The sequence below is a fragment of the Vespula vulgaris genome, chromosome 13 (assembly GCF_905475345.1).
Source record: "Vespula vulgaris chromosome 13, iyVesVulg1.1, whole genome shotgun sequence".
NCBI lineage: Eukaryota > Metazoa > Arthropoda > Insecta > Hymenoptera > Vespidae > Vespula > Vespula vulgaris.
The window spans coordinates 2,295,564-2,321,796 of record NC_066598.1 but is presented as its reverse complement, the minus strand read 5'-3'; the positions used below and the strand labels follow the sequence as shown (position 1 = coordinate 2,321,796).

Genomic DNA, 26,233 nt, shown 5'->3' with positions numbered 1-26,233 from the left:
GGAGGAGAAAAGAAGAATAAGTCTAGGTACGGTCTCGCAGGACCAACATCGATAGAGCTCGTTTTACCTTTTGCCAGTGAAACGACTCAAGGATATATACGTGGCCAGACATCAGGGGTGTAGAAAAAATTCATCGATTACTCTCTTTCTCTCTCTCTTTCTGTCTGTCTGTTTTCTCTCTTTTCTCTTTGGTTTATCGAACGAAATTATTCAATAATTCCTATCTTCTTCTCTTCGACTATGACGAAGGAAATACCACTATTCTCTTTTTTTTGTCTTTAAATTCCATCTTCGCTTTGTGCAGTTAATTAAATACCTCATGGACGTGTTGCATTTTTCAAATTTCGTCCCCAAATAAATTTTCTTTCAACGATTATGAATCTTTTTAGAGACTTTTTATTGTAAGAGATTTTTTGTCTCTTAAGATATGATAAATGAATCAAAAACGCAATGGAGAAGGCTCTTTTCCTTTTTCGAAAGTATTGTTTTTATAAATGATTAATTAAAACGATATCGAAAGAGAACAAAAAAATATATATATAAATAATAATAATAACAATAAAGAAAAGAAAAAAGGAAAGACTGTGTTGAAATATAATAACAGATATTTTTCAAACGAACGAATCTTTTGATTATAAAATAAAACAATTTTCCTTTTATAATAAAATGAACGTGCATACATACATACATACATACATACATACATACATATATATATATATATATATATATATATATATATTAAATGTACGCAATCTCCCCTTAGGAAATAATGACATCAACCACGCTATGTAAATGACGTGCTTTGATACTGGTGGTTTTAAAGAGTGGCCCTGAGAGTTCGTGGAAACTGAGAAAGCAGCCTAGAGAATTTACCTTTTGCAAGAGAGGCCAAAGGTCCATCCCGTAAAATGGCTAGCAAACGAGTTTAAGCTCGTACACTTGACGCGTATCAAATCGTTGTCGTCATGTTATAATCGTTTACGTAAAATGTACTACTACCCACGTACTTTCGATATTATTTCCTTCATTTTCTCTCGTTCCTGCTAATTGGAGGAAGAGAGAAATATTAAAATTGTTTTTTTCTTTTTAAATATCTACCCCCGTACGAGTATCAGACATTTATTCAAAATATTATTTTAAATAAATTCTTATTTGAAATAATATTTTAAATAAATGTTCATTATTAATAATTGTTATAATACGTGTAATAACTATTATTTGAACTTTCTTTTTTTCTTTCAATTTTATATACGCATCTTGTCATTTGCTTATTATATTTGCTCCTATTTTAAAAATGTTTGAAGTTAGATATGGATATATTATAAATTTCTTTTTTTATTGCAATACCTATGACCAAAGGTGATATTAAATTTATTCTGTTATGTTATGATAATTATCGTTATTATTATTATTTGGGATAAGACTCTTGGCATCATCAGACATAGATATATCCAAACCATCTCGACTTGCCTCGATTATTCAGGTCAAAATTCAACGTTCCATGAACGACATTCTCGAAAGATACTCCTACGTTCCTAGCATGATGTGAGCTTAACTGTTTGCTATTATCTCTCTCTCTCTCTCTCTTGTATATTATATCATAATTATCTATGGTAATACACGCAACATATAATAATAATAATAATAATAATAATAATAATAATAATAATAATAATAATAATAATCGATATTAATATCGAGCTTATATATTCTACATTGTTCTCTACAATGAAAATTTCATTGTTTAGTTATCATAGTTAATAAATCGATTATGATTTTCGATTACAGAACATCAACTATTCCTTTTTAAAAATCAATATATATATAAATGATATATATAATACATATAACTAAATAAATAAAGTATAACACGTTATATATAATCACAACGAAAAATAATATTTATCTGAGATGTTAATATTATTTTAATCAATTTTCAAAATGAATTTTTGAGATAAAATCGATCATGGATATCTAGATTCAATCTGACGATACGAATAGAGTGGTCTATTTTATCGAACGAATTCGAAGGGAGTTCTTCACCGTGTTTGAGAAACTTAACGAGCACGTCAAACCGAGCGAAGACGTATCGCGTTTCGTTGCTTTCATAGTGAAGAAAGTACAAGAAGAGAGAGAGAGAGAGAGAGAGAGAGAGAGAGAGAGAGAGAGAGAGAGAGAGAGAGAGAGAGAGAGAGAGAGAGAGAGAGAGAGAGAGAGAGAGAGAGAGAGAGAGAGAGAGAGAGAGAGAGAGAGAGAGAGACAAAGAGAAACCCATACACATATTCACGTAAATATATATCTACATATCTATATACGTATATCTATATATTTATATATCTATATATTTATATATATATGCATATATATGTATACATATATGTGTGTATATATATGCATATATGTATATGAAGGTATGGTGAAATAGTGGAACATACGCAAAGAGAACACGACGAGCATTCAAGTGCCACGAGTTGGGTAGTACTTCGAGAGAGAAACCCCACTGCAATCTCCAGTTAACGTCGTAAAATTGCCGGCAAATTGCTCTTCCAACGATTTCAACGTTTGAGAACTATCTCACTATCATCTACATATACATAGATACATACATACACACATACACATTCATATTCTTTATCATAAAATTGTTATTCAAATCATCGATCTTTGCCGGTATATTGCTCCTTGATTAATATACCTTCTAATTTTCGATACATGTATGGGCTCTTTTAAAAAGAGAAAGAAATAAAGATTATTTGATTTCAACAAGTTTGACACAATAATTATATCATGTAAATATACAGTAAAATAATATCATAATTTATAGAACACAATATACACAAATATATTAAGAAATATAATAACATACACACACACACAAATGTTTTAATATGTAATCATGATATTAAAAAAAAAAAAAAATTATAGTATTCATTCTGAATGGAAAGGACAGATTTAAATGTCCAAAAAGAACCATAGAAAAAAAGAAGAAAGGAAAGAAAAAATATTCGGACTTCTTAAGAATGTGAAAAAAAAAACGAGATAAAGAAAAGGAAAAAAATAGTTCTTTCAAAGTAGGAAAACTTTCTTTGACTTTCTCTCTCTCTCTCCCTCTCACCTTCTCTCCACTTTTTTTTTTTTTTTCTTTTAGTAGCCACCGGTTACATCCGACAGTGATAGAGGTAGGAATGGCAGCGTATAGCAGCTACTTCATTTGCTGTAACCGCTGTAAAAAGAATCATTCGCTGCGTAGGAAGAATTCTTCTTCTCGTGCTAAAAGCTCGCGGCAAGATTAACGCGAGCACGTAGAAATGAACGAGCCTGTTGTAGAAGTCTCTCTCTCTCTCTCTCTCTCTCTCTCTCTCTCTCTCTCGCTCTCTCCCAGTCCCTCTCTCCCTCTTTTTCAGAGGATTCCTATTTTTTCCCTTACCCTCTCTATACATGGCATGGAATTTATCAAGGAAAAAAATTGAGATAAAAGCCGTGATGAGAAAAGGTTTCTCCCTTTCTTTTCCCTTCTTCTTTTTTTTTTCATGTCGAACGAAAAAAGGGATGATTTTTTTTTTAGTCACCAACAATACGTTTTTTTGAATAATAAGATAAAATAAAATCTGTGGAATGAATAAGAGAAGAAGAAGAAAAAAAAAAAAGAATATGATACGTAATAATCAAATTAAATGTACTTTTCTGTTATGAATGTCGTTCGTTTTTTCGTCGCTGACAATATTCGACGATAAAATATTCTAATGAATACAACGAACAAAAGAAAAAAATGGAAAAATACCGGAACAAGGTTAATGAATTATTTTCTTTGTCATATTTTGTGACGTTTTGTTCGTTAATAACAATATCGATAATAAAATATATGTCATAGAGAAAAAGTATTTATAAAGAAAAAGTATTATGAAATATATTAAAAATATTACAGGCTTCTTCTTTTTTTGATTTTTTTTCCCGTATATTTTCATTTCCTATTACGTGACGTGTTTTGTTGGTCTCTCAGCGAAATGACTGAGAAATTGTAGAGTCGAGCTACGAACTTACTAGCTAAGAGGTCATGGTTACACCCTCTTCGTGTTTTTTTTTCTTTCCCTTTCTAATACCTGCTCTCTCTCTCTCTCTCTCTCTTTCTCTCTAACTTCTTTGACGTTCGTGAAAACGAACGAGGTCGCTTGCTTCGTATGTATAGTAATACGTTTTTACGCTAAAATCCTAGATCACGATTTCAGGACTGTGTTTATTTAGACCTATCGTAAGGTTCGGATTTTGAAATGTAACCCTTGCTTTAGGATTCAACGCCGACGTTAAATCCGTGAATGGCGTAAATCGGATTGTCGGTAAACCGTAGGATTTATTTTCGAATATTTTTCTTCCCCGTTTTTACAGCTTCACATTTTCTCATTCTCTTTCTCTTTTTATTTTATATAACAACGTTGTGTTCAACATTGCAATGGAGGATTGAAAGATACATTTCACATTAATTAAATCTCATGTTATATTTTCATATGCTCTATGTGCGCACCGTGTGTTCTTTAATAATTCATTTATTTATGTCTCTTATTAATTAAACAGTTTTATTATTTTTTATTCGAGCTTTAACTGTCGATTGATATATTTCAATTGATTTAATAATACTTCGGAATCATTTTTTAATTTTAAGCATTAGTTCAATTAAATATTAAGAATTGGTTATAAAAGTAAATTAAATTTTTCTATTGACAAAGTTGTGTAAAAAAAATGAATAATAAAAAAAGAAAGAAAAAGGTTCTTTTGATATCAAATCGAATTTTCTGTAAAAGTACTTTTACGAAGCGTTTGCGTTTAGGCAACAAACATCACATCGTTTCGTTGGCTTTTTCTTCGACGAATGCTAGAGAAAGAGAAATAGAGAAAGAAAAAAAGAGAAGAGAGAGAGAGAGAGAGAGAGAGAATCCACCATGTCGAGATCTCTCTCGTTAATTAAATTTTCTTCGGTTCGGTGCACCTGAGACGACTCGACACGCAGGCGCATTTAATCGTACGATGTTGGCCTTAGCTTCTTTTACCACTACCAATTCGCTTACTATAGCGTTAAATTCCGACACCTTCGTATTCGTGCTTTCTCCATTCGTTCAATTTATTCTCATCGATTGTTACATTTGCTATTTATTTAATATTATTAAGGGTATATGTGTTGATAAAAAAATAATTATTTTCGATAGTAAAATAAAATTTAAAAAAATGTATATAATACATATTTGTATATGCATGCTATATATTTGATTATGTAATTATATCTTATATAAGTTACTTCCATAATTAATTTAACGTTATGATTTAAATGTTGGACATGTAAACCTATATTATTTATTAATGGAATATTTCTGTAAAAAGAATCTCTCTGATTGCATATTCGCCCTTCACGTGACTGCAATAATTCCTTTTATTTATGACGAACTTTGTCATTTCAACGAAAAACAGAGAAAGAAAAATGATAGAAAAAGAGAGAGAAAAAGAGAACGAGAAACAACAAATACGTTGCTGAATTAACGAAGGGTGAAGTTAGGTGAGATGGTAATAATGAGAGGGTGGAAGGGAAAAAAAGAAAATGATAAGGTAATTACAACGTTGAGAGGAACGCTTGGCAATGCTTTTCCCGTGTAAATTCGAGTGAGCACGGCTAATTTAAAGAACGAGTACGATTCTCCACACCTCTGATGATTCGATGAATTGTAACTTTGAAAGAAACGAGATAAAAGCATTTGAAATGAAAAAAACTGGATTATACATACTTTCTCATTTCTGCTAATGTTAAGCGAATTATTAACACCCCTGGAAATAGGCATCACTCCACAGTTCCTTGTCAGAAAGATTTTTTTTTAGCTCCTGAGGATAGGCAACACGTTCGTCGAGGCCTGTAATAAAAATAGCCTATTTAGAAGGGCTTAAAAAAGTATGACAGATAACATTTGCAAGTGACATTTACCGACATAGTATAAATTATTGCCTGTACGTAGGCGTAAAATTAATCAAGTAATTTTCTTAATAAAAAATAAATGAAACTAAATGTAAATTATTGAAATAATAGAATTTCAATTAAAAAAGATAATTGTTAAATCGAAAATATCGAATTAATTCGATATAATTATCTACATTTTTGTACAGATCGGAAATTAAAGGAATCCTGGGAAATTTAAATTAACGGAGTAGTCGAGGAGTGACGTAAATCGATTTGTTCGTACGATTGTTGCTATCAATTAGTGGAATAGCTGAAAAGAATCGATTTCGGTTCCGTCACTCGTCGAACACGTATTTGCTCTCAAAATGGTATACCGCCGGTACATATACATATATATATACACACACACATGTATATATAGGTATCTTTTGGAAATTCACATAGTCAGGAGACTAATAAATCGTAGACGAGTGTGGAGAAACACAGGGATTTTCACCAAAGTATATTACGTAGTTGAGACTGAGAAGGTTAAAAATAAAACATTAGTACGTTAATTGCGGCCCGCGAAGCTCTGAATAAACGCTTGCTTTATGTAAATTCCAAATATATATACATATACATGTATGTGAATACGTACGTGTGTGTGCGGGTGTATACGTAAAAGAGAGAAAGACATTAAAATGGTGTGAAATATATTATTTATCATGGGTAAATATAATTTCATACTATATACCAAATATTTCCTAATTTTGTTCACACGTAAATATTTCTTAATCATCTTTCTCTTATTGAACAAAGTTTCTCTTATTTATTTTTTTTTTAATTTTATTAACATTGAAATTTTTTCTTATTTATTTCTTGACTCAATTTTTTTTTTTACTAAAAATCTACACACACACACACACACACACACATATACATACACATTTATATGTACAATTTATATACGAATAAATAAATGAATGGAAAGGAAAGAAAGCTTGTTTGGAGAATATAAATTCTAAAGAGTAAAACGGAAATGAAGAACTGTCCTAACAGGGACATATCCGATTTTCGAGACAGTCACTGACCGATGGGGCTTGGTTAGCCGTACATTATGTACAATGGATACCTATTCGTGAAGCCATTGCCGAAAAGGAGAAGGTAACATCGAACAGCTAGGTCGGAGAAGGTAATCAGATTTGCAGGAGAGTGATGGTCTGTTCGTTCCATCAGCGTTTACAGCGTTTCTATCTCATCTTCAGTCTCGTGCTCTTGTGCCTCTCATTTTTGTTCTTCCATTTTATAGACTATGCATCTCTTCCCCTTCATTTTCTCTCCTAAAATTTCAAAACATTGTTAATATATATTACAATGTATTTGTTAATATTATATTAGTTGTCACAAGCGAAAAATTATCTATCTCTCTTTCGCTTTTTATTAATAATTATTCCTTTATATCGATACAAAACAAGTTTTTTGTTATCTCTAAAATATTTCATTACTTTATCCCGATGATTTTCTATCGATTAAATTTCATCAAGGAAGAAGAAAAAAGGTGGAAGGAAAAAAAAAAGATCAATAAAACTATAAATATTTAAGAGTTTAATATTCTATTTTTTCTTCTTCTACTTTATCTATCTTTTTTTTCTGTTCTTTTTTTTTTTTTTTTAAAGATAGTACAGACTCGAAATAACTCTAACTCGTTAGAATGGTTTCAAAAGAATATCTAGAACTTTTTAAAAAGAATATCTATCGATGTTTGCAAGATTAAATTAGTACGTTGGTTGATTTATAATTTCACAGGACATTTTTAAGAGACAAAGACTGGTCGATGACATTCACTTGATTTATTATCAGAGTCTAAGTGGTTGTATTTGAAAGTCTAACTTTTGCTGGCTTCTACTGTACATTTAATTATCTTAAAAGCTTTTCTATCTTTAGGAAAGCTATTCTATTTCTTTCTGTTAGATTGTCGTCTCAAGTATTTCACAAGTAGTCACAAAGAGGAAAGCCTCAACGATTTAATTGTCATTATCATTCGACTAATTTACGAATATTTCCATATTCATATTTTGAATCATGTTTTCGTCATGCTGTTAAGTAAATCCAAATTTCAAACTTGTATTATCAAGATAATTTTACTATCAGAATGTTTTTATTATGGAGCTGTTTTAGTCAAGGCTGCCAATCGTTTCTTTTCTTTCTTTCGGAAATTAAAAGTGGTACCGGTAAGTGTAACTAAAGTGGTCGGACCACAAAACGCCCACACTGAACCTTTAAGAGCCAGGAAAAGCTCGATACATCGACGTTCCTTCTAGAGCTTTTAGATGTAAGCTTGTGTAAGTGTTTTTCTATAGACATATATGTGTGTGTGTGTGTGTGTGTGTGTATGCGAGTGGGTATATCTATCTACGTTGTACCAATCTCTATCTAACTTAATCATATCTTTTAATCGAAAAATATGAAAACATCGAGAAAAGAAAAAAGAAAGATAAAAAATTAAGAAAACCGACATTGATTTAATCTTTAAGAGTTTGGTATTTAAAAAATTAATAATGATATATATATATATCATTATTATATATAATTATATAATATATGATATATATATAATCATATATTATATATAATTAGAATTTGAAAAAGGTCATTTCAATGTTGAATTTTATCAATTAACCAGACTTTTCTTTCTATTATATATCATATACAATTAGGTATTGAATAACTTGTTCCAATGTATAATAATAATTAATTTCAGAAAATTCAATTGATTTTGAGAGAGCTATCGGAAACTGAAAGCTATTAAAAAATGTTTCTAATTAACAGTAGAGAAATAACGATTGGATTAGCAGTAATTAATGTTAAACCGTTTTGATGGTGAGTCACGTAAGAGAAATGCAAAATAAATCATGGAACGTTAATTATAACCGTTCGAGAGTCTCGCATGTATGTCTCTCGTCCGAACCCTAAGAGAACTTTCCTAAATAAGAGACGATGTTTCTACTCCGTTAAAGTTTCCCTTTCAGGTTGTCTCCTTCTTGAAACTTTCCAAAGGGTTTCATCGGTGGTACTACGTAATACTTTGCTAACGAATGAAATATACTCGTGACAAGGATTTATTCATTTACAACGAGGGAAATTTATGTCTGCGATTAACTGCGATTCTTTGCCTTTTTGTTTTATGTTTTGTTTATATTCCGATACATACATACATACATACGTACATATATATATATATATATATATATATAAATATATATAAAAGAACAACAAAAAGGAAGGGGAAAAATGAGAATAGAAGAAAAGGAAGAAAAAAAAAGGAAATATTCTCGATGAAAAGTATCCATCTCGTTCGAAGCAACGAATTCCTTCGGGAGAGGGAGAGAGAGAGAGAGAGAGAGAGTAGCGACCCTTGTAAAAAAAAGAGAAAAAAAATAAATAAAAAAAAAAAAGAAGAAAGAAGGTGCCACGAAGAAGCAAGTTCAACGACCCTTTAAAAGTAATCCAACATTTCGAGAAGACAATACTGTCCTTTCTCTCATTGCATTGTCTCGCAAATACACTCACACATACATACGTATATACATATGTATATAGCCAGCCTGGATTCGTCGAAAAAAAAGAAAAAACTGTGAAAAGGCCTGCCAACCGTAGGGTGGAAGCAAGCAGCATTTTCTGGCACGTTGCCATACGGATTTTTTTTTTCTTTTTTTTTTCATAAGAAAATACATATGTATTTTTTTTTTGTACGTATGTGTATGTGTACACCTATGTATTCTGTGTACTTACATACATACATACATACAGACTTATATAGATATGTAGCACTGTCAGCTGATGAAAAATTTCAAACATTTTTTTTCTTGATGATTATACTTAAAATCGTATCAACTACTATTACTATTACTATCCCTCTTCCTTTTTCTATATATATATATATATATATATATATATATATATATATTCTTTCTTTATTGGATATTACAAAATTGAGAGGAGTTGATATCGATTTTATATTGAACATGCAAAGCTTTCCAAAAATATCGATAGAGACATCATTTCGCGATGATTCTTTTCGTACACCTATTCATCGCGACCGAATCGATGAATTTCGTTCAAAGCCTTTTCGAGACTAGTCCCTAGCGCATCGGGTATGCAGATTCAAGACGAGTGTAGCAAAGTTTCAGGACGTTGCATGTGTTACAAATCTGACACGTGGCATGCATGAAAATCCTCGACGATGAAGGATGGACGAAACTAGCTGTTTGTTTCTCGTCGTAGTTCTTGCAAAGGAGGAATGATAAACGATTAAATTGACTTATTATATTCTATATATATATACACACGCACACACATACATATCTCGAATTCCCCCAATTTTATCGGATTTGAAATGCTAATTAAAGAGAATTGCAAGATAATTTTTATTGATCAATCTAATTTCGAATATTTCACAAAATCAATTCGATAAATTCGATATAGATTTTTAAGCATTTAGTTGCTAGAGAAAAAAAAAGAAAAAAAAATGGAGACATATTTCTCGTTGAATTTTGGAAAGCATGTGGAATAAAATAAATATAACAAAAGAACTAAATACTGTTTAGAACTTCGATAATCCTCGGAGTATCTTTCAATATCATCAAATATCTTAGCTAATATTCGGGCATCTTCGACTATCTTCGGCAATCGCATGATCAATAATCGACTCCGATAATTCTCTGAACACATCTTTTCATGAAAAATAATTCTAATAACTAACTCTTCTATCCACCATTATAAAAAATACATATATATGTATATAAAGCAAGATAAGAGAAGAGTATTTATTAACGAACAAAAGTAGTAATATTATATCGAGAATTCTAGTGGCTTGGTGTCCTAGCTGTGCAGGAGGAGGAGGAGAAAGAGGAGAAGGAGGGGGTGGAGGGGTGTAGGGGGTGTAGGGGGTTGAGGTGGAGATAGAGGCACGTCGATGACGGCTTACCGAGTTCACTATAGTCGTGGTTCAACCAGCCACGTTCTATGTAGGCATATAGCCTGAAGCATGTTAGCTATTGGCATCCAAGTGAGAGACAAAGAGCTTTTGCTTCTGCTAGGGTATTGGTTTCTATTGGATTCCTCTCCTCTTACCATACACACACAAATACGTACATTTTTTTTTCCCTTCTCCATCTCACTTCACTTATTCTCTTTTCTCATCTATTAGAATTCGAACAACTACCTCGATCTAAAATGTATCAGTGATTCTAACAAAATTATTTTCTAAATATTATATTAGATAAGAATGAAATTCATTCACTTATACAGTATATATTATATTTATAGGTATAAATATAGATATATGCTTGTTAGCGATGAGAAGGACATCGAGTGACGTTGGAAAACGGACGAAACGTATCGACAGTCCTTCGTAGAGTGATCGATGGCAGATTTGTCGAAAGCTATACTTCTCTTTCTCTTTCTCTTTCTCTCTCCCTTTCTCTTTCTCATAGGTATATATATATAGGTATACATAATCTCGACAACCCTTTTCGTTCACGTCACACGTCGCCCGATACAGCTTGCAAAGTGAATCTCTGTGTGAGAAAAAAGAGATATAGATAGATAGATAGATAGATAGATAGATAGATAGATAGATGGCTAGATAAAGAAAGAGAGATTGTAATGGTTCGACCTTTTCCTTCATCTCTTGTAGTTCAATACAAAGGCAGCCATATAAACGTATATTTTTCACTTCAGATATCTATCTATAATATACATATATATAAAATTTATATATATATATATATATATATATATATATATATATATACATATAACATGAATGTATATGTGCTTTTACTACATATTTATGTGTACGTACATTATAAATGAATATACGTACATATGTATATATGCAACATGTGTATATATTGGTTTGAGATCAGCTTTAGATCGAACGAACGTGTAGGATATCCAATGCACGGTTCTCCGATAACCGTATGAGAAGAAAATCCTTGCAAAAAAAAAGAAAAGAAAAAAATATAGGAAGAAAAAAAAGAAAAGAAAAGAAAAAATACTCGACACGGTTCACGTGACAGGAGGTACTCGTAATACCGTTCTTTCAAGTGGAAAATTCTTATCCCTTTTAGTTGAATTTCGAAGTACAGTAAAAATGATGATCGTTTTCTTTGGTCTAGTGCATTATTTTTCTTTTATTTCTTTTTTATTTTAAAACCCTCTTCGCACGTTCATTTTCGTCGATTTATCGTGTATAAATGGCTAATAAAAGAAGTATGTCAACTCAGAATTTTCGCATTGAAACGCTTGGTACGACGTACATACATTCAGACGATTTATATTCTCCTTTAAGTTCAAACGAGAAAGCCAATATCTTCCTTTTTTCTTCTTCCTTTTTTTTTTTTTTTTTTCTTTAAGAATAAAACCAGTAAATCTGACGAGAAAAAAAGCAAAGACAAACGAGTACTTTTCTACTTTATATGAGTAATTAATAACAATAAAGAGAAAAGAGAGTATCATTATCAAAAGAAATGAAGTCCAAGAAAATTATTATACTATAGATATTAATTATTACAGAATATATACTATCGAGTTTATAATTTGAAAATATAAATTATTATATATTTGTTGAGTCAATGATCTACTTAACACACGAAGAAACTAAATTTCGATGAATTCACAAAATTTTCTACTTTCTTTTCCCTTCATTTAATTTATCTATTCTTGTTTGAAAAATTTGAAATAAGAAAGAAGGAATGTAAGATTCGAAAGTAGAGGAAAATATTTTTTTCACCGTTCGTTTCACAGGACAATTCGATCTATCTGTTTATCCATCTCTCTCTTTCTCTCTCGCACTTTAGTTCTTCTACTTCGCTCGCTGTGATCACGATCCAAGCTTGGTTTCAGAAATGTGATCGGCCACGAAAGGTTTACCCAACGTGGCCGACTGCCAAGTTCTCCAAGGGTTATTGTCACAGAGGGTGAGCAGTAAATATGCCGATTTGGCGAGGCGTTCCCTAGCCCAATACATTCTTGGTAGGTACGTACCCATTACCGTGTGTCATTGCCATGGGAATGCCTTCGTGTACACCAATAATTTCTTGATTGTACTCTGACTTCGCTCGTGAATATATGACAATTAATCATTTCGATCCAAAAAGAAAAAAATAATCGTTCATCAACGTTTCTCATAATTAAATACGAAAAAGATTACTTCAGTTCGCGTGAAAAAAATTCACAAAACCGATAAATTTATTAATAAACGATAGATCGTCAGTTTAATGTAAATATTTTTTATTCATGTCTCAATTTTTTGCACTCAGCGATTTAAATTTTATTTTTATAAATATTCAGTGATTGATGGTTGTTCTTACGTTCCCCCTCTCTTTGTTTTTGTGGTGATTCAATCTAGGAATGATTGGATCAAGATTTTTTTTGTGATGGTTAAGACGAAACTTAGAAAATGGTAGAGTTCGACGAGTTTGGTATCATCTCGAATCGAAAGCAGTGGTTCGCGTGGTTTAGTTAGTAACCAGTAGTCTACCGATCGAGTGGCTTCATTACTTGTTGAATGCACCCTATTGTCTAAAGCTGGTTGCCTTCCTAAATGGATTTCGAAGCGAGCCAATAAGACAATAAGCTTATACAAAGGTGCCTCCTGTATTATAAGGTCAATCGATGTTAAACCAATCTGTAATTTTTATTTTTTAATTAACATCTGCGATATGGATTCAAAAGTAAGAAAAAAAAAAAGAGAGAAGTCATTTACAATCACCTCAACAGCGAATTTCATTGAAAATCGTATTTTTTAATCATATTAAATAATTACAGATCTGTCTGATTAAAGATTTTTATAATTAATTCGCCTGCAGATAGGCAATCACCCATACTTTGTAAACAATGTTGCTTCCGAGCGCCATCTATCAGTAAACAATTTTTTTATCCCTTAGAGTATGCAATTATTTTTTACAAAAGTGTATGACAGTATTGCCTATCAATAGGAACTAAAAAAATTTGTTGCTCGACAAATAAATGTAATTAATAAATAATAATCTTAAATTTAAAAAAAAAATAAAGAAGACAAATAAATGTACATAAAAATTGGAAAATTATTAACAATAAAGATCTTTCATCGTTCCGTAATATTTGCCATCTTTTTGTGATGTTCGTCTAAAAAGAATATGTATCGTTGAGACAAAAAAAGAAAGAAAAAAATTTTTCTTCTTAGTTTCGTTTTTAAGGAAAACAATGGCGAAAGAATCGAGATGCAGAAGTATCGGACTGCGTAAAAATATTTTTTCGTACTCTTAGCTGTTTTTCTTTCTTTCTTTCTTTTTTTTTTTTTTTTTTTCTTTAAGATAAAATAGCGAGCGAGTTAAATGTTCCCGGTTTGTGATATGTTTTTGTCGCACGACTTTAAGCTTTGACATGCGGAGAGACGCGATGAATACTGCAAGAGGAATGGGCTTTGCAGATTTTCGACGTGCATTCATGACTAATGGAAGAAGACTAAGGAAACAGAGACAGCTGAGCGCGTTTCAAGACAGAACGCGCCGAGTTGAAAACGATGCCGAAACAGAAGAAGTTTTCTACAAGAAGTTTCGAAATAAACAAAAAGAAAAGAAAAGAAAAGAAAAAAGAAAAGAAAAGAAAAGAAAAAGATTAGCTCCATTTTCTTTTTTAATTACGAAAAAAATAAGTTCACGTATTATTTGCACAGCGGTTATTAGCAGTTGGAGTGAAATGATCTAAGGAACAAAAAGAAAAAGAAACAGAAAAGAAAAGAAAAAGAAAAAAATTGTTTTAAATATATGCATCTCTTACTCTAATTATGATAGCTTATAAATAAAACGAAATGTAATATATCGTCCATACGACGCGACGCATTTACACGATAAAAATTAATTTCCAAAATAATTTATCCGTCCAATTTGAAAAAGGGCCTAGCAGTTGAAATAAAAACTGCAGATTGGATTGCATTACTATTTCTAATATTAAAATGAATAAAAAGAGAAAAGACAAGAAACCAATAGATCGGTATCATTTTCCGAAATAATGATTCAATTAATTCGAACGCGAACGTGACTCTTTCGAGAAGATTAACGATGGGAAATCCTTTGGATTCTATCGATACTGTAATCTGAGAAACATTCGCCGATAGTCGTTAAACATACGACAGATGCAATTAACGAGGGATAGAATGAAGTATGAATCATGAAACAGATACTATATTACGTGAGAAAGTATTTCTCATAACGAGTCGATAAATAATAATCCGATCTCGAGAAAGATCTTTCGAGGACTTTTCCGTGAGGTGAACTGCCACGAAGAAGATGAAGACGACGAGGAAGATGAGGCAGAAGAAGAAAAGGAAAAAGAAGAAGAAGAAAAAGAAGAAGAAAAAGAAGAAAAGATTGTGAGATCTTCATCTTTAAGCGACCCCTTGGCACCACGAGGTGAATGCTCTTCGAGGGTCTCTACTTTAAGCCTCATTACCATGGCTGCACTCGCATATTTTCTCCTTATTAGATTTATGCGACAGCTTCTATGCATCTAACCAGTCTGTTCACCAAAAGTGGCTTGGACTTACTTCACAGACTTACTTCTTATCTGTCTCTCTTTTCTCCTCGTCGTTGTATATCTTTCTTGTCGTTCATCGTTGACTGTCTCTCCGTTTCATTTTCCGTTCATCGTCGTCTTCTTCTTCTTCTTCTTCTTCTTCTTCTTCTTCTTCTTCTACGTAATCTTGTTTGCGTCTTAATATTCATAATTTTCTTCGTTCAGTTTTGTTCATAATTTTTTGATTATTTTATTTTTCTTTCTTTTTTTTTTCTTTTGTGCTTAATATTCGTTATCACTAACGATGAACGATCTTTTGCAAGATAAAATTGTCTATAGAAACTGTAAGATTGCAAGAACTTTCCGACGTGAATTTTCTTCTAGTCTCTCACCTTTAGCAGTTCTTTTCGGTTGTCCCACGAGACAGAAAGAGAAAGAGAAATGCAGAGAGGACGAGAATCCACATAAATTATGCAGTTGCGGAAGTTCACTGAATTTCCTCCAATCTTTCTTCTTTCAATGTCCACAAAAACCCATTTCGATATCGCGATAAAAGGCAGATAAAAAGTGTAGTATAAAAAAGATGATTTAATATACGGAAATACCTGGAAAACTTTCATTATGTTGAATAAACTGTACTTCTGTTATTTCTACGTAACCTTTGACATGCGATATTATATGCGGATCATTTATTTTTAACGAAAAAAAAAAAAAAGAAAAAAAATTCAATCATTTTCTTACGATTATATAAATTTTTTAATATTTATTTGACCGTCACGATTTATCAATTATAAAAGTAATATTAATTATTTCATAACATAGAAGCCCATTCACACGATTTATAAATACTATTCGTAGTTTAAAAAAATAAAGAATAATTACTTTGAAATCTTATTACACAATACGGATATGAAATTTCCCACAAATGAAACAAGAGCTGATAAGACATCGTAAGTTCTAATCATGTTACTTCGTTTCACACTGCATCTGATTATCTCAAACCCCATGAAAATCCAGAATGGTGGCCTGCTACGACACGCATGACGTTTCCCTTTGTCACGCGAGGGATAACGCGTATCCTCTATCTTAATTAAACGACGTCACGAATGCAGTTCAACTTACTAACGATGTCCGTAATCATAATGAACGAAGCGAAAATTAATCGTGCATATTTCACTGTGATTTGTTCAGCCGAGCCTAGGGAAACGTTCTGATGTAAGTTAAAAGATAAAAGAAAGGAAAAATTTTTCTCTTCAATTCAGAAAAGTCGTACAATGGAAACGATCCACGAATCGAGAACTCGTTCGTTATATGTTTGCTTCCGTAATTAAATTTGATTTATTAATTATATCCCACCAAATTTCTTCAATTAATATATTCTCTTAATTATAATACATATATTCCTTCCTTTTTTTTATGTTTATTTTAATATCACATTTCCAACAAACTTGATAAATTCTTTTCCAAAGTTTTATTTATAAACTCGAGTTAGTACAACGTGGAAATAATTGAAGGTTCACCCTGTAGATCGTTCTAAACTACTAACACGATATTCTACCCTCTAATTTCATTTACACCAGTTAATTCCAACGCGTTAGTTCCACGAATGACGTGACGGCTATGTATTACGATCAATGATAAACTATAGACACGATCATTATCTCTAATCAATGATTATTAATTATGATTCATTCAAAAATTTCAATTAATAATTATTACAAAATGAAATATAATAGAATAAAATAAATTAACACCGTATGAAAGTTATATTTCATTAAAACTTAATAGCAAGTTGACTTTACGAGATTATAAAATAAAGGGAAGGAAAAAAATGTTAGAATTTATAGAAATAATTTAACTTGTACCAACTGCCTGCATTTTACGAGTATATTCGTCATCTACTAATTTTCCTCTACGAATCTGCGAAGTAGATTTTTTAAAATAGACTTAGACAGTTAGTTAATAAATTTTAAAAAAAAAGAAAAAAGAGAAAAGAAAAAATAGGCTAAAGCCTGGATAATGAGTCCCGAAAGATGTTCCTTCGAGGATGATACGATGATCATGCGACAAGTCACTCAGGATTGCTTTTTCAGAAGGTTTTACAGAAGTAAAGTCTGTAGTAGAAGAAGGTAAAAGAAGATAGAAGAAGGTAGAAGGGTAGACGTCTTTTCTTGTTTCGACTATGGGGGTTGAAGCCAAGAGTTCCCTGGAGAGTCTAGCTCTCTCTTATCTCTCTCTCTCTCTCTCTCTCTCTCTCTCTCTCTCTCTCTCTCTCTCTCACACTCTATCTATCTATCTATCTATCTTTTGCTTTACACACTCAGCTGAGTTTACACAGAAAAAGTGGAGATGAAACACATACTCTCTTTCTCTCTGTCATCTTTCATCCTATACATATATGTACAATTTCCTCTTTCAACGCCTATACACAGCCTTCACCTTCACTGGTTGAAAAAAAGAAAAAAAAATACAAGTGCAACGACAGTGGCACTGGGAGGGAGATCATAAGAGCCTCATTGCAGATATGAAGCTGGCTAGTGATACTTCTGGACCAGTGTCTCTTCTATGAGATATATCTACTACAAGGTACATACACATACGACTTTGCGTGTATATGTTTCTGTGAGATAAACATCGATCATTCCTATTAAAAATTATTCTAATCCATCGAATTCTATATTTTAATTTTTAAATTCTATCTCCATTTCTAAATAATCTATATCTAAAATATTTTTCTTGCAAATCTTAAGGAATTCCAAATTAAAAAAAAAAAGAAAAAAAAAGAGAAGAAAAAAAGCAGTTCGACCAATAAAAAAAATTCGAATAGACATCGTGAATATTCACCTATCACACATATATACGTACATATACATATATATATATATATATATATATATATATATATATATTTTATGTACACGTAGTATTCTAAACGCAGCAATGTGCTCTATCCTCCTGTACAAGAATGCAGCGATCTTGGCATGCCTGTCATTCCTAAGCCATATTAAATCCAGCTAACGGGTGACCTTATACAGACCACACGACCCTATCTTTCGCTCAACTATCCCCTTCGCCTTTTCATCTCATCGAGTCTTAATATTCTTCCTATCTTTCATCTTCATTTCTTTTCATTTTTCTTGTTCTTATTCTTCTTTTTATTCTTATTCTTATTCTTTTTCATTAATAAATCGAATGTCTTTCGATCGCTCGTATAAATCATTTTAATTCTTCTTCGATTTCAACAATTCTCTCTCTCTCTCTCTTTCTCTCTCTCTCTCCATTTCAACCTCCTTTCCACCCCTTTCCTTTCTAATATGGAAAACAGTAGCGAGACCTTATGAAATACATATTCTTACTCCGAGTTCTATGAATAATTCAACGTTGTACGAATCCGATCGATAAGAGAAGTGTCTTGCTTCGTACGAAGTTACCGAGACGTCTTCTTTAATGGGAAGCCGATTAGAAAAAAAATAAAAAAAAAAAGAAGAGGAAGAAGGAAGAAACAAGAAAAAAGTAGAAAGAAAGATATAGAAAGGAGAAGAAGAGGAAGAAGAAGAAGAAGAAGAAGGGGAAATCGATTTATAAAGAAAGCAGCCTGCTGAAATCAGAAATAAGGTCGGCTATAAACGAATGCATCTGTGCTATGCATTTAACTTGCGTGTAGTATACTGTCTCAGATATTCATAGTGATTCATTTCTAATGTTAGTGCTAGGTAGACATGTAATAATTTGTATTAGACGACTAAGCGTTGAATAGTTTAGATAAGTATACGGAAAAGGAATAAAAACTAAAACATATGTTCTTTTATAATTACGAGCTGTAATTATCGACTCTAATTGCTAATTAGACGCACGAATTATATAATTAAATGTTAAATTAATAGATTTAGATAAATGTAAACATCGATAATGAATAATGTGAAATGAAACTTATCGAATTTTAACCGAGTTATAATTTGTAATCACTAATTAGATAGATGATATGTATAATTAAATGTTTAACAGCTTAGATAATTATCGATAATCAATAAGGAATATAACAACATATATAATAAAGTATTAATCGATCTATAATTATCATTTCTAATCAGCAATAATTGATCTCAATTTTACTAATCGTTTCGATTAATGATCATTGATCATAATAAATAGTTAATCGATTGTAATTCGCATCAAATTGAATAGCAATTATCGATACGGAACACTAAATGAAACTTATAATTCTAATCACGTGACAATGCTATATGACCTAATTGGTATAACATGGCACTCGTTAAAAATTAATTTAGGTCATTTCAAACAATACTATTACTCAGCATTCCCACCGATGCAAATATTTTAATTTGCCTCATTATTTTTTTCCCTTTTTCTCGTATATTTTCTTTTTTTTTCTTTTTTCTTTTTTTCTCTTTTTTCTTTTTTTTCTCTTTTTTCTTCTTCTTTCCTTCTTTTTTCTTCTTTCATTTCATTTTTCAAAATAAACATAGGTATGCATTTAAATTATTTTCCAATAATAATTTCATCAATTTTCAAATGTGTATGAAAGATTTTTAATAATTTTGATATACATATACATATGTGACATGTTAGATCTAATAACACATATATAGTATTGAAGATTCTATATATCGAACAGCGTTATTATCACAACGCATATCCAGCATGCTTAACCTAACCTATCCATTTGTCCACCAAGATCGATCGCAATCTACCATTATCCAAACCGCTGTGAGTGTGTTAATTAAGAGTGCGACCAGATATGCATTAGGATTATTGCTTTACGTTCGAGTAGAATGAAAATTAGTAGATATTATCACTAATGGATCACATCAATCTAATTCATCTCTTTGACTATTTAACAATTGTCTCATCGTCATTAGAATTAGAATTATTTGTTTTGTTCGGAGAGAGACTCATTCATTGAAAATTGTTATTGATAGAAAAAAAGATTCAATCTTTTTAAACAATCCAAGATCGGTCCTTTAATAACGTCGTCGAAAAATGAGAGATAGAAAAAATATGAAATCGAATTTGTATCGATGTAATTCTAAAAAAGAACCTTCTTACACGAAGAGAACGAAAGCTTCTATTAAGGGAAACGAAAGCACAGACTTTATTCCAAAGCTTCGAGTAAAACGTTCGAGGTCTTCTATACAACCTTTAACCACTATATCTCTTTAATAATCGATATACAGGGTGAACCCTGTAACCTGATCACCTTTACTTATCACCTTCAAATTGTACAAACTCGCAATAAAAAGAAAAGGAAATAGAAGAGTCTGTATAAAAAGAATTCTAGCAGCTAGAATCTATTCCCAGTCAAAATCAAATTGTATTCGATTATAAGGAAACCTCGATCGGATACGAATTTTAAATTACGAAACCATCACTTTTTAACGGATCATTAATCACTTCTAAATTATTACAAAACTCCGCATAAAAACGCTTAATCATCTAATCCAGTATAACAATACTCAATTAAATCATATACCTTATTAATAAACTAACAATTGACTTTTCATGGATCATTAATCACCTTGAATCATAACTAAAACTCTAAGCTAAACCGACTAATCGGAAGAACAATCAACGTGATACTAAACTCGTCGCGAAATCATCGAGTAATTCATCCTAAAAAAGCAAAATTTGAACTTGGAAGATAAAATGGAAATTAAAAAAAGAAAAAAAGAGAGAGAGAGAGAAAAAGAAAAGTAGAAACGCCGGAAGCAAAGGAAAGTTTAGATATAAAATTTGAAAAATTCATGTCCCGGATTCGGAAGCATCCCTAAAACCCAGACACCATAACGGATTAAGGGGATATATGAAGAGAGATCTCGATGTTTGGCAGCAAACGTTAGAAACTCTAGGGCTGGGCTTCTGAAGCGCAATGCGCCATCTGGCAGCTACCCAGAATTTCCACCCCTCATTACCCTTCTCTTTCTCTGTCTGTCTGTTTCTCTCTCTCTCTCTCTCTGTCTCCCTTTCTCTCTCTTACTCACTCACTCACTCGTACTTACCACTCCCTCTATCTACGTCTCTCTCTTACTTCCGTTCTATCCGTTTTTTCTCATCTTCCTCCATTCTTCCTTCCTTTCCATAGTTTCCTCTCAGTTCTCCTTCATTCTCTTCTCTTTCTCTCTCTTTCTGTCTATTCTTCTTTCTCTTTCTTCATTCCATTTTTATTTATTTCACGTCGAAGATCGTTCTCTCTTCGTGCCAGACTCCAGCACCCTCAGAAAGAGAGAGAGAAAAAGAGAGGAACAACCCCCTTTTCATTTTCCCTATTTTCTCTTTCTTCTTACACATAAACAGACATGCATATATATATATGTGTGTGTGTGTGTGTATGTATGTACGTACGTATGTATATATATATGTATGTATGTATAAAGGTACATAAGTGTATATTCACTAGGAAGTTTCCTCAGCTTTGAAATCCTCCCTAAAGGTTTTGTTTATATTTTAATCGAGCCCGAAGCTATAATCCCTCTTCTTCCTTCTATCTCATTTTATCTCTTTCTACTTAGTAAATCAAATTTAGTATCGTCTGACGAAGAAGAAGACATTTAGTTACTTTTCTTTAAGATTATAAGATTATTGTATTCAGTTATTTACATATTTTATATATATACATAAGTAAGAAAATCTGTTTAGGCACGTTAAAAACATTGAAATCGATCTTTTTTTTTTTCTTTTTTAAAGAGAAAAGGGATGAGATCGAGTTTAAGAGTAAAGGGGAAAGGGAAGGGGAGGAGAATCGTGAACGATGTTGCGGAGGTGGTGCAGTTTTACGAATGCGGCCGAAAGTGCAACGAACCTGCAGCACTCCTGCGGCAGCGCGAACACGAATGTATATGTGTATGTATGTGTATATGAGAGAGAGAGAGCATGACGAAGCCGATCGATCGAGACCACTCGATTAGCGCCACGCCGAGGAAATTCTTTTCCTCGGACGTTCGCACTAATTAACTCATCTTTTTCTATCGTTATTTCCTATCTTTTAATTCATGAAGATGTTTAGAAATTATCGCTTGAAAGAAGATTGACATTTTCTTTTCGATCAGTTTATTATAATTTTTTTTTAATTATTATTACTATTTTTATTTTTATTATTATTGTTATTATTATTAATTAATCGACGATTTGCTTCTATCGATTTATTTTTCTTTTTTCTTTTCCTTTTTCTTCCCCTTCTTCTTCTTATTATTATTATTAATTAATCGACGGTTTGCTCGTTTTAATTAATTAGTAAAGGAGGGCTTAACATTTTTTTTATTCTCCTGTACCTTGTCAATTACTTGTAATTATGAATTTTATATATAAAGAGAGAGAGAAGGAGAGAGAAAGATGAAGAGAGAGAGAGAAGAGTTTCGAACTATTTTCAGTTTGAAAATTGAAAAGAGAACTTTAGAAAACTTTTGAACAACTTTTTTTTATCAAAGTTTTGATCGTTTCATGTTTAATATTTGAAAACATGTCGGAGTTGATAATTAATCGTTTATACAAGATGATTAATTAATATTTTCTCTCAACGAGATTCTTTTCTGAAGTAAGTGATATGTTTAATATTGATGTGATACATGTATTACATATACTAATTTTGATCGTATAAATATCTATTGTATAAATATCTAATATCTATCTATACGTAAATAAATTAAAAAATTATCATTAGAAAAGATGTAGTCTTTAAAACTAATTATTTGTGATTTATGAACGTCGACTAATGATAATTAAAAATTATATGAATGTTCGTTTCTTTGATATATAGTGAAAACTATATTTCTTAATAAAGACAAATTGAAATGAATAAAATAAGAGTATCATAAGATGACTTACCAAAATCCAGAAATATGAAATGATCTATGCAAACTACTCGTACGATATAAAAATCCTTTTTTTCTGTCGACGCTATGATCCATCGTTAAAGTATTGACCAACGAGTCACGTCAGATGTAAACTGGAAATAAAAGAAATGAAAAAATACGATAAAAATACTCGTCAAATATTTAATCTACTTGTTTCCCTCAACCTCACCCCACTTCTCTCAACTATTTTCTACTGTTCTCTCTGTCCATATATATATATATTTTTTTTTACTCTCTCACTATACAAACTCACATCAGCTTCATGTCTTCTCCCAATGGACTACCATTCTCATCTTTTCGATTGTTACAGATATTGAAAAGTTACTATATTTTGTTTATTCAACTCAAAGAAGAAGAAAAAGAAAAGAATGGTTCGTTTAAAAAATGCATCAACTACCTTTCCTCTCTTTCTTTATTTCTCGCCAAATTTTTTCTTTGTTTTCATCTATTTTTCTTTTTCTTTCTGTTTTTCTTTTTTTTTTTTTTTCTTTATCTTACTCTCGAAGTGTCCTTCACCTGTTATATCTCCTAACTCGTTAACTTTATCGACGAGTGAACTATATCTACGTATGTATTATGTATGCATATACACTGGTGGCCATTAATAGTGCACCTAGGTACATTTTTTTTTTATATCAATATAAGAAAGTACCCTTTATATAGTGCATCATCTTTTTTAATATTTTATTAAGTGAAGAAAAATTTTTATAATAATTATTTTCGTTTTATATATTTTAATATACTAATTCTTGAACGCATACGTTTATTGTTTTTTTTTAGATAAACATTATTATATGATAAATAACGTTCGAGCTTTTTATTAGATTTTTAATAATATTTATTTATATAGTTGACGTAAATAAAATTTTTACTTTTATATATATATATATATATATATATATATATATATATATATATGAATATTTTTTAGGCACGATTATATATACGATTATTATAGTTTTTCTTTTCTATCATCTGATAAAACTAAATTGACGTTTATAAATATATTAGACGTAGAAAAGGTAAATTCGATCGAGAACAATCAACGACCGTTCAAATAGAAATTATTATTCACTGCCTAGGCCATGGTCGAGCGATTCTATCGCGTGGAATTTTAAATTTCGTTATAGGCCATCGCGATACACTGCCTGGGAACGTTTGATAAGCATATTCTTGCGAATTTTGAAAGTCAACTCATTTATGTATGAATAAATGCATTTAATACACATACTTTTCAAGTATATAGAAATGAGAAAAACTTCTTTTAAATTGTTATTGCAAGTCATTTCTCCGCGAATTACTATTTTTATATTGATCATTTATCATGAGAATACTTGGTGAAATTAAAAAAGAAAAAAGAAATAAAATAATAGCAAAAATAAAGCCATTATCTGAAGTATCTAAACAGTGAATTAGAATTTATCAGAATTTTTTTCGATATTATTAAAATGTAAAAATATTTTAAAGAGAATATAAAAAGAATTAGAGAAATTTGTTCTAATATCATCCATAAAAAGCTCAATAGTATAAAAGGCTATGAACGTTCAACAGAGAGCATGAAATCCAATGAACATGGAATAAAATCAAGCTGGATGGACCTCGAATCATTTTCGTTCTAGTGAATTATTCATGGATGCTTCATAGGCGAATGTTGCTCTCGTAACTTTGTAAATTACCAGTAACAACGAACGAACTTCTGTAAATTTGCAATGAGACAATAAATATATTGATCGCATACATCATGCTCGCAAAAATACTCAGAGATCTCGCATGCTCAATTTTATATATATATATAAAAAAAAAAGAAGAAACGGACAAAAATTTTTTACGAATCAGTATTACTTGTTTAGAGAAATGTAAAAGAGGTCATTTACTATATTTTTTATAACATACTTCAAACAAATAAAAAATTAATCTCTTCGCGATTACTTCTCAAAATTCTAAACACAAGATTCTGAAGCTTTTAAAATACTTTAAATGATCTATTAAAATAATTATTAGATTTGGACGAAATACTCTTAGATTTTTTGCGATTTATTATTTTTAATTTGAGAATGATCGATTCTCGTCGGTCTCGTCCTCTCTCTTTTTTCCCTTTCTTTCTCTGCTTTTTATTTAGACGGCAGTCGATTGATTCACGTGTCAGAGAGAAGATATCAGTTACCTTGACATACTGACACAAATACACAAAGCAGGAACAGATCCGTCTGGCCTGACCTAGTTTCTCAGCTTACTACTTACTACTCGTTAATTCGTGCTCGGTGCACACATAGTACCACTTTTCTACCCCTTTCTCACTTCAAATTTCACGTAGATATTCTAAACAAATATTAGACGACGACTGTGTAAATGATAAACATGAGACATTATTTTTCGATATAAAAAATATTTTGTTTAAAACTTAACTGGAAATATTTCTTTCGCAATTATAATTAAAAATGTTACAATTAAATCTTATTTGCATTTAAAAACAAATATTAGTAAAAGTTTAACTTGATTTTATAGTTGTATATATATCTTATATTATATATCTTATATTTCTATTTAATTTTTTATTTTATTTAATTTAAATACCTTTCGCAATTGTAATAAAATATATATATATTTTTTTTTACCTTTTAAATCAAGTATGTTCATAGTTTGATTTTGCAATTAATGTATCTTTTTTTTTTAATTTAAAAGGATTTACACACAATTTTCAAAAATAATGCCTCATACGTCTATGTACCTATACATTCTTCCCGCCAAAATTAATGAATTTTCCTCGGGAATTTCGACGATAAAACGCGATTAATTAGTCGCGCAACATAAAACGGAATACGTTGAACGTGTTTTCCAGATATTTGCCTAAAAGCGACGTTTATATACGTTTCATAATTTATATCGG

At 31.0% G+C, this 26,233-nt stretch overlaps 2 protein-coding genes across 9 annotated transcripts in view; one reads left to right on the top strand and one right to left on the bottom strand.

Annotated features, from left to right (window-relative positions):
- Nucleotides 1-26,233, bottom strand: part of LOC127068575 (synaptotagmin-5) — a 95,523-nt gene that overhangs the window by 54,977 nt on the left and 14,313 nt on the right. For 3 of the 6 annotated variants that reach the window (XM_051004894.1, XM_051004893.1, XM_051004895.1), the window contains exons 2-4: nt 23,318-23,438; nt 7,050-7,257; nt 5,772-5,894 (exon numbers count right to left, since the gene is read on the bottom strand). In XM_051004894.1, the coding sequence (XP_050860851.1) occupies nt 5,772-5,779 (8 nt within the window). In that variant the 5' untranslated portion in view covers nt 5,780-5,894; nt 7,050-7,257; nt 23,318-23,438. The remainder of the gene's footprint in view (nt 1-5,771; nt 5,895-7,049; nt 7,258-23,317; nt 23,439-26,233) is intronic. The other 3 variants (XM_051004897.1, XM_051004896.1, XM_051004898.1) reach the window with 2 other exon arrangements.
- Nucleotides 1-26,233, top strand: part of LOC127068573 (uncharacterized) — a 49,791-nt gene that overhangs the window by 12,028 nt on the left and 11,530 nt on the right. The window lies entirely within an intron of this gene.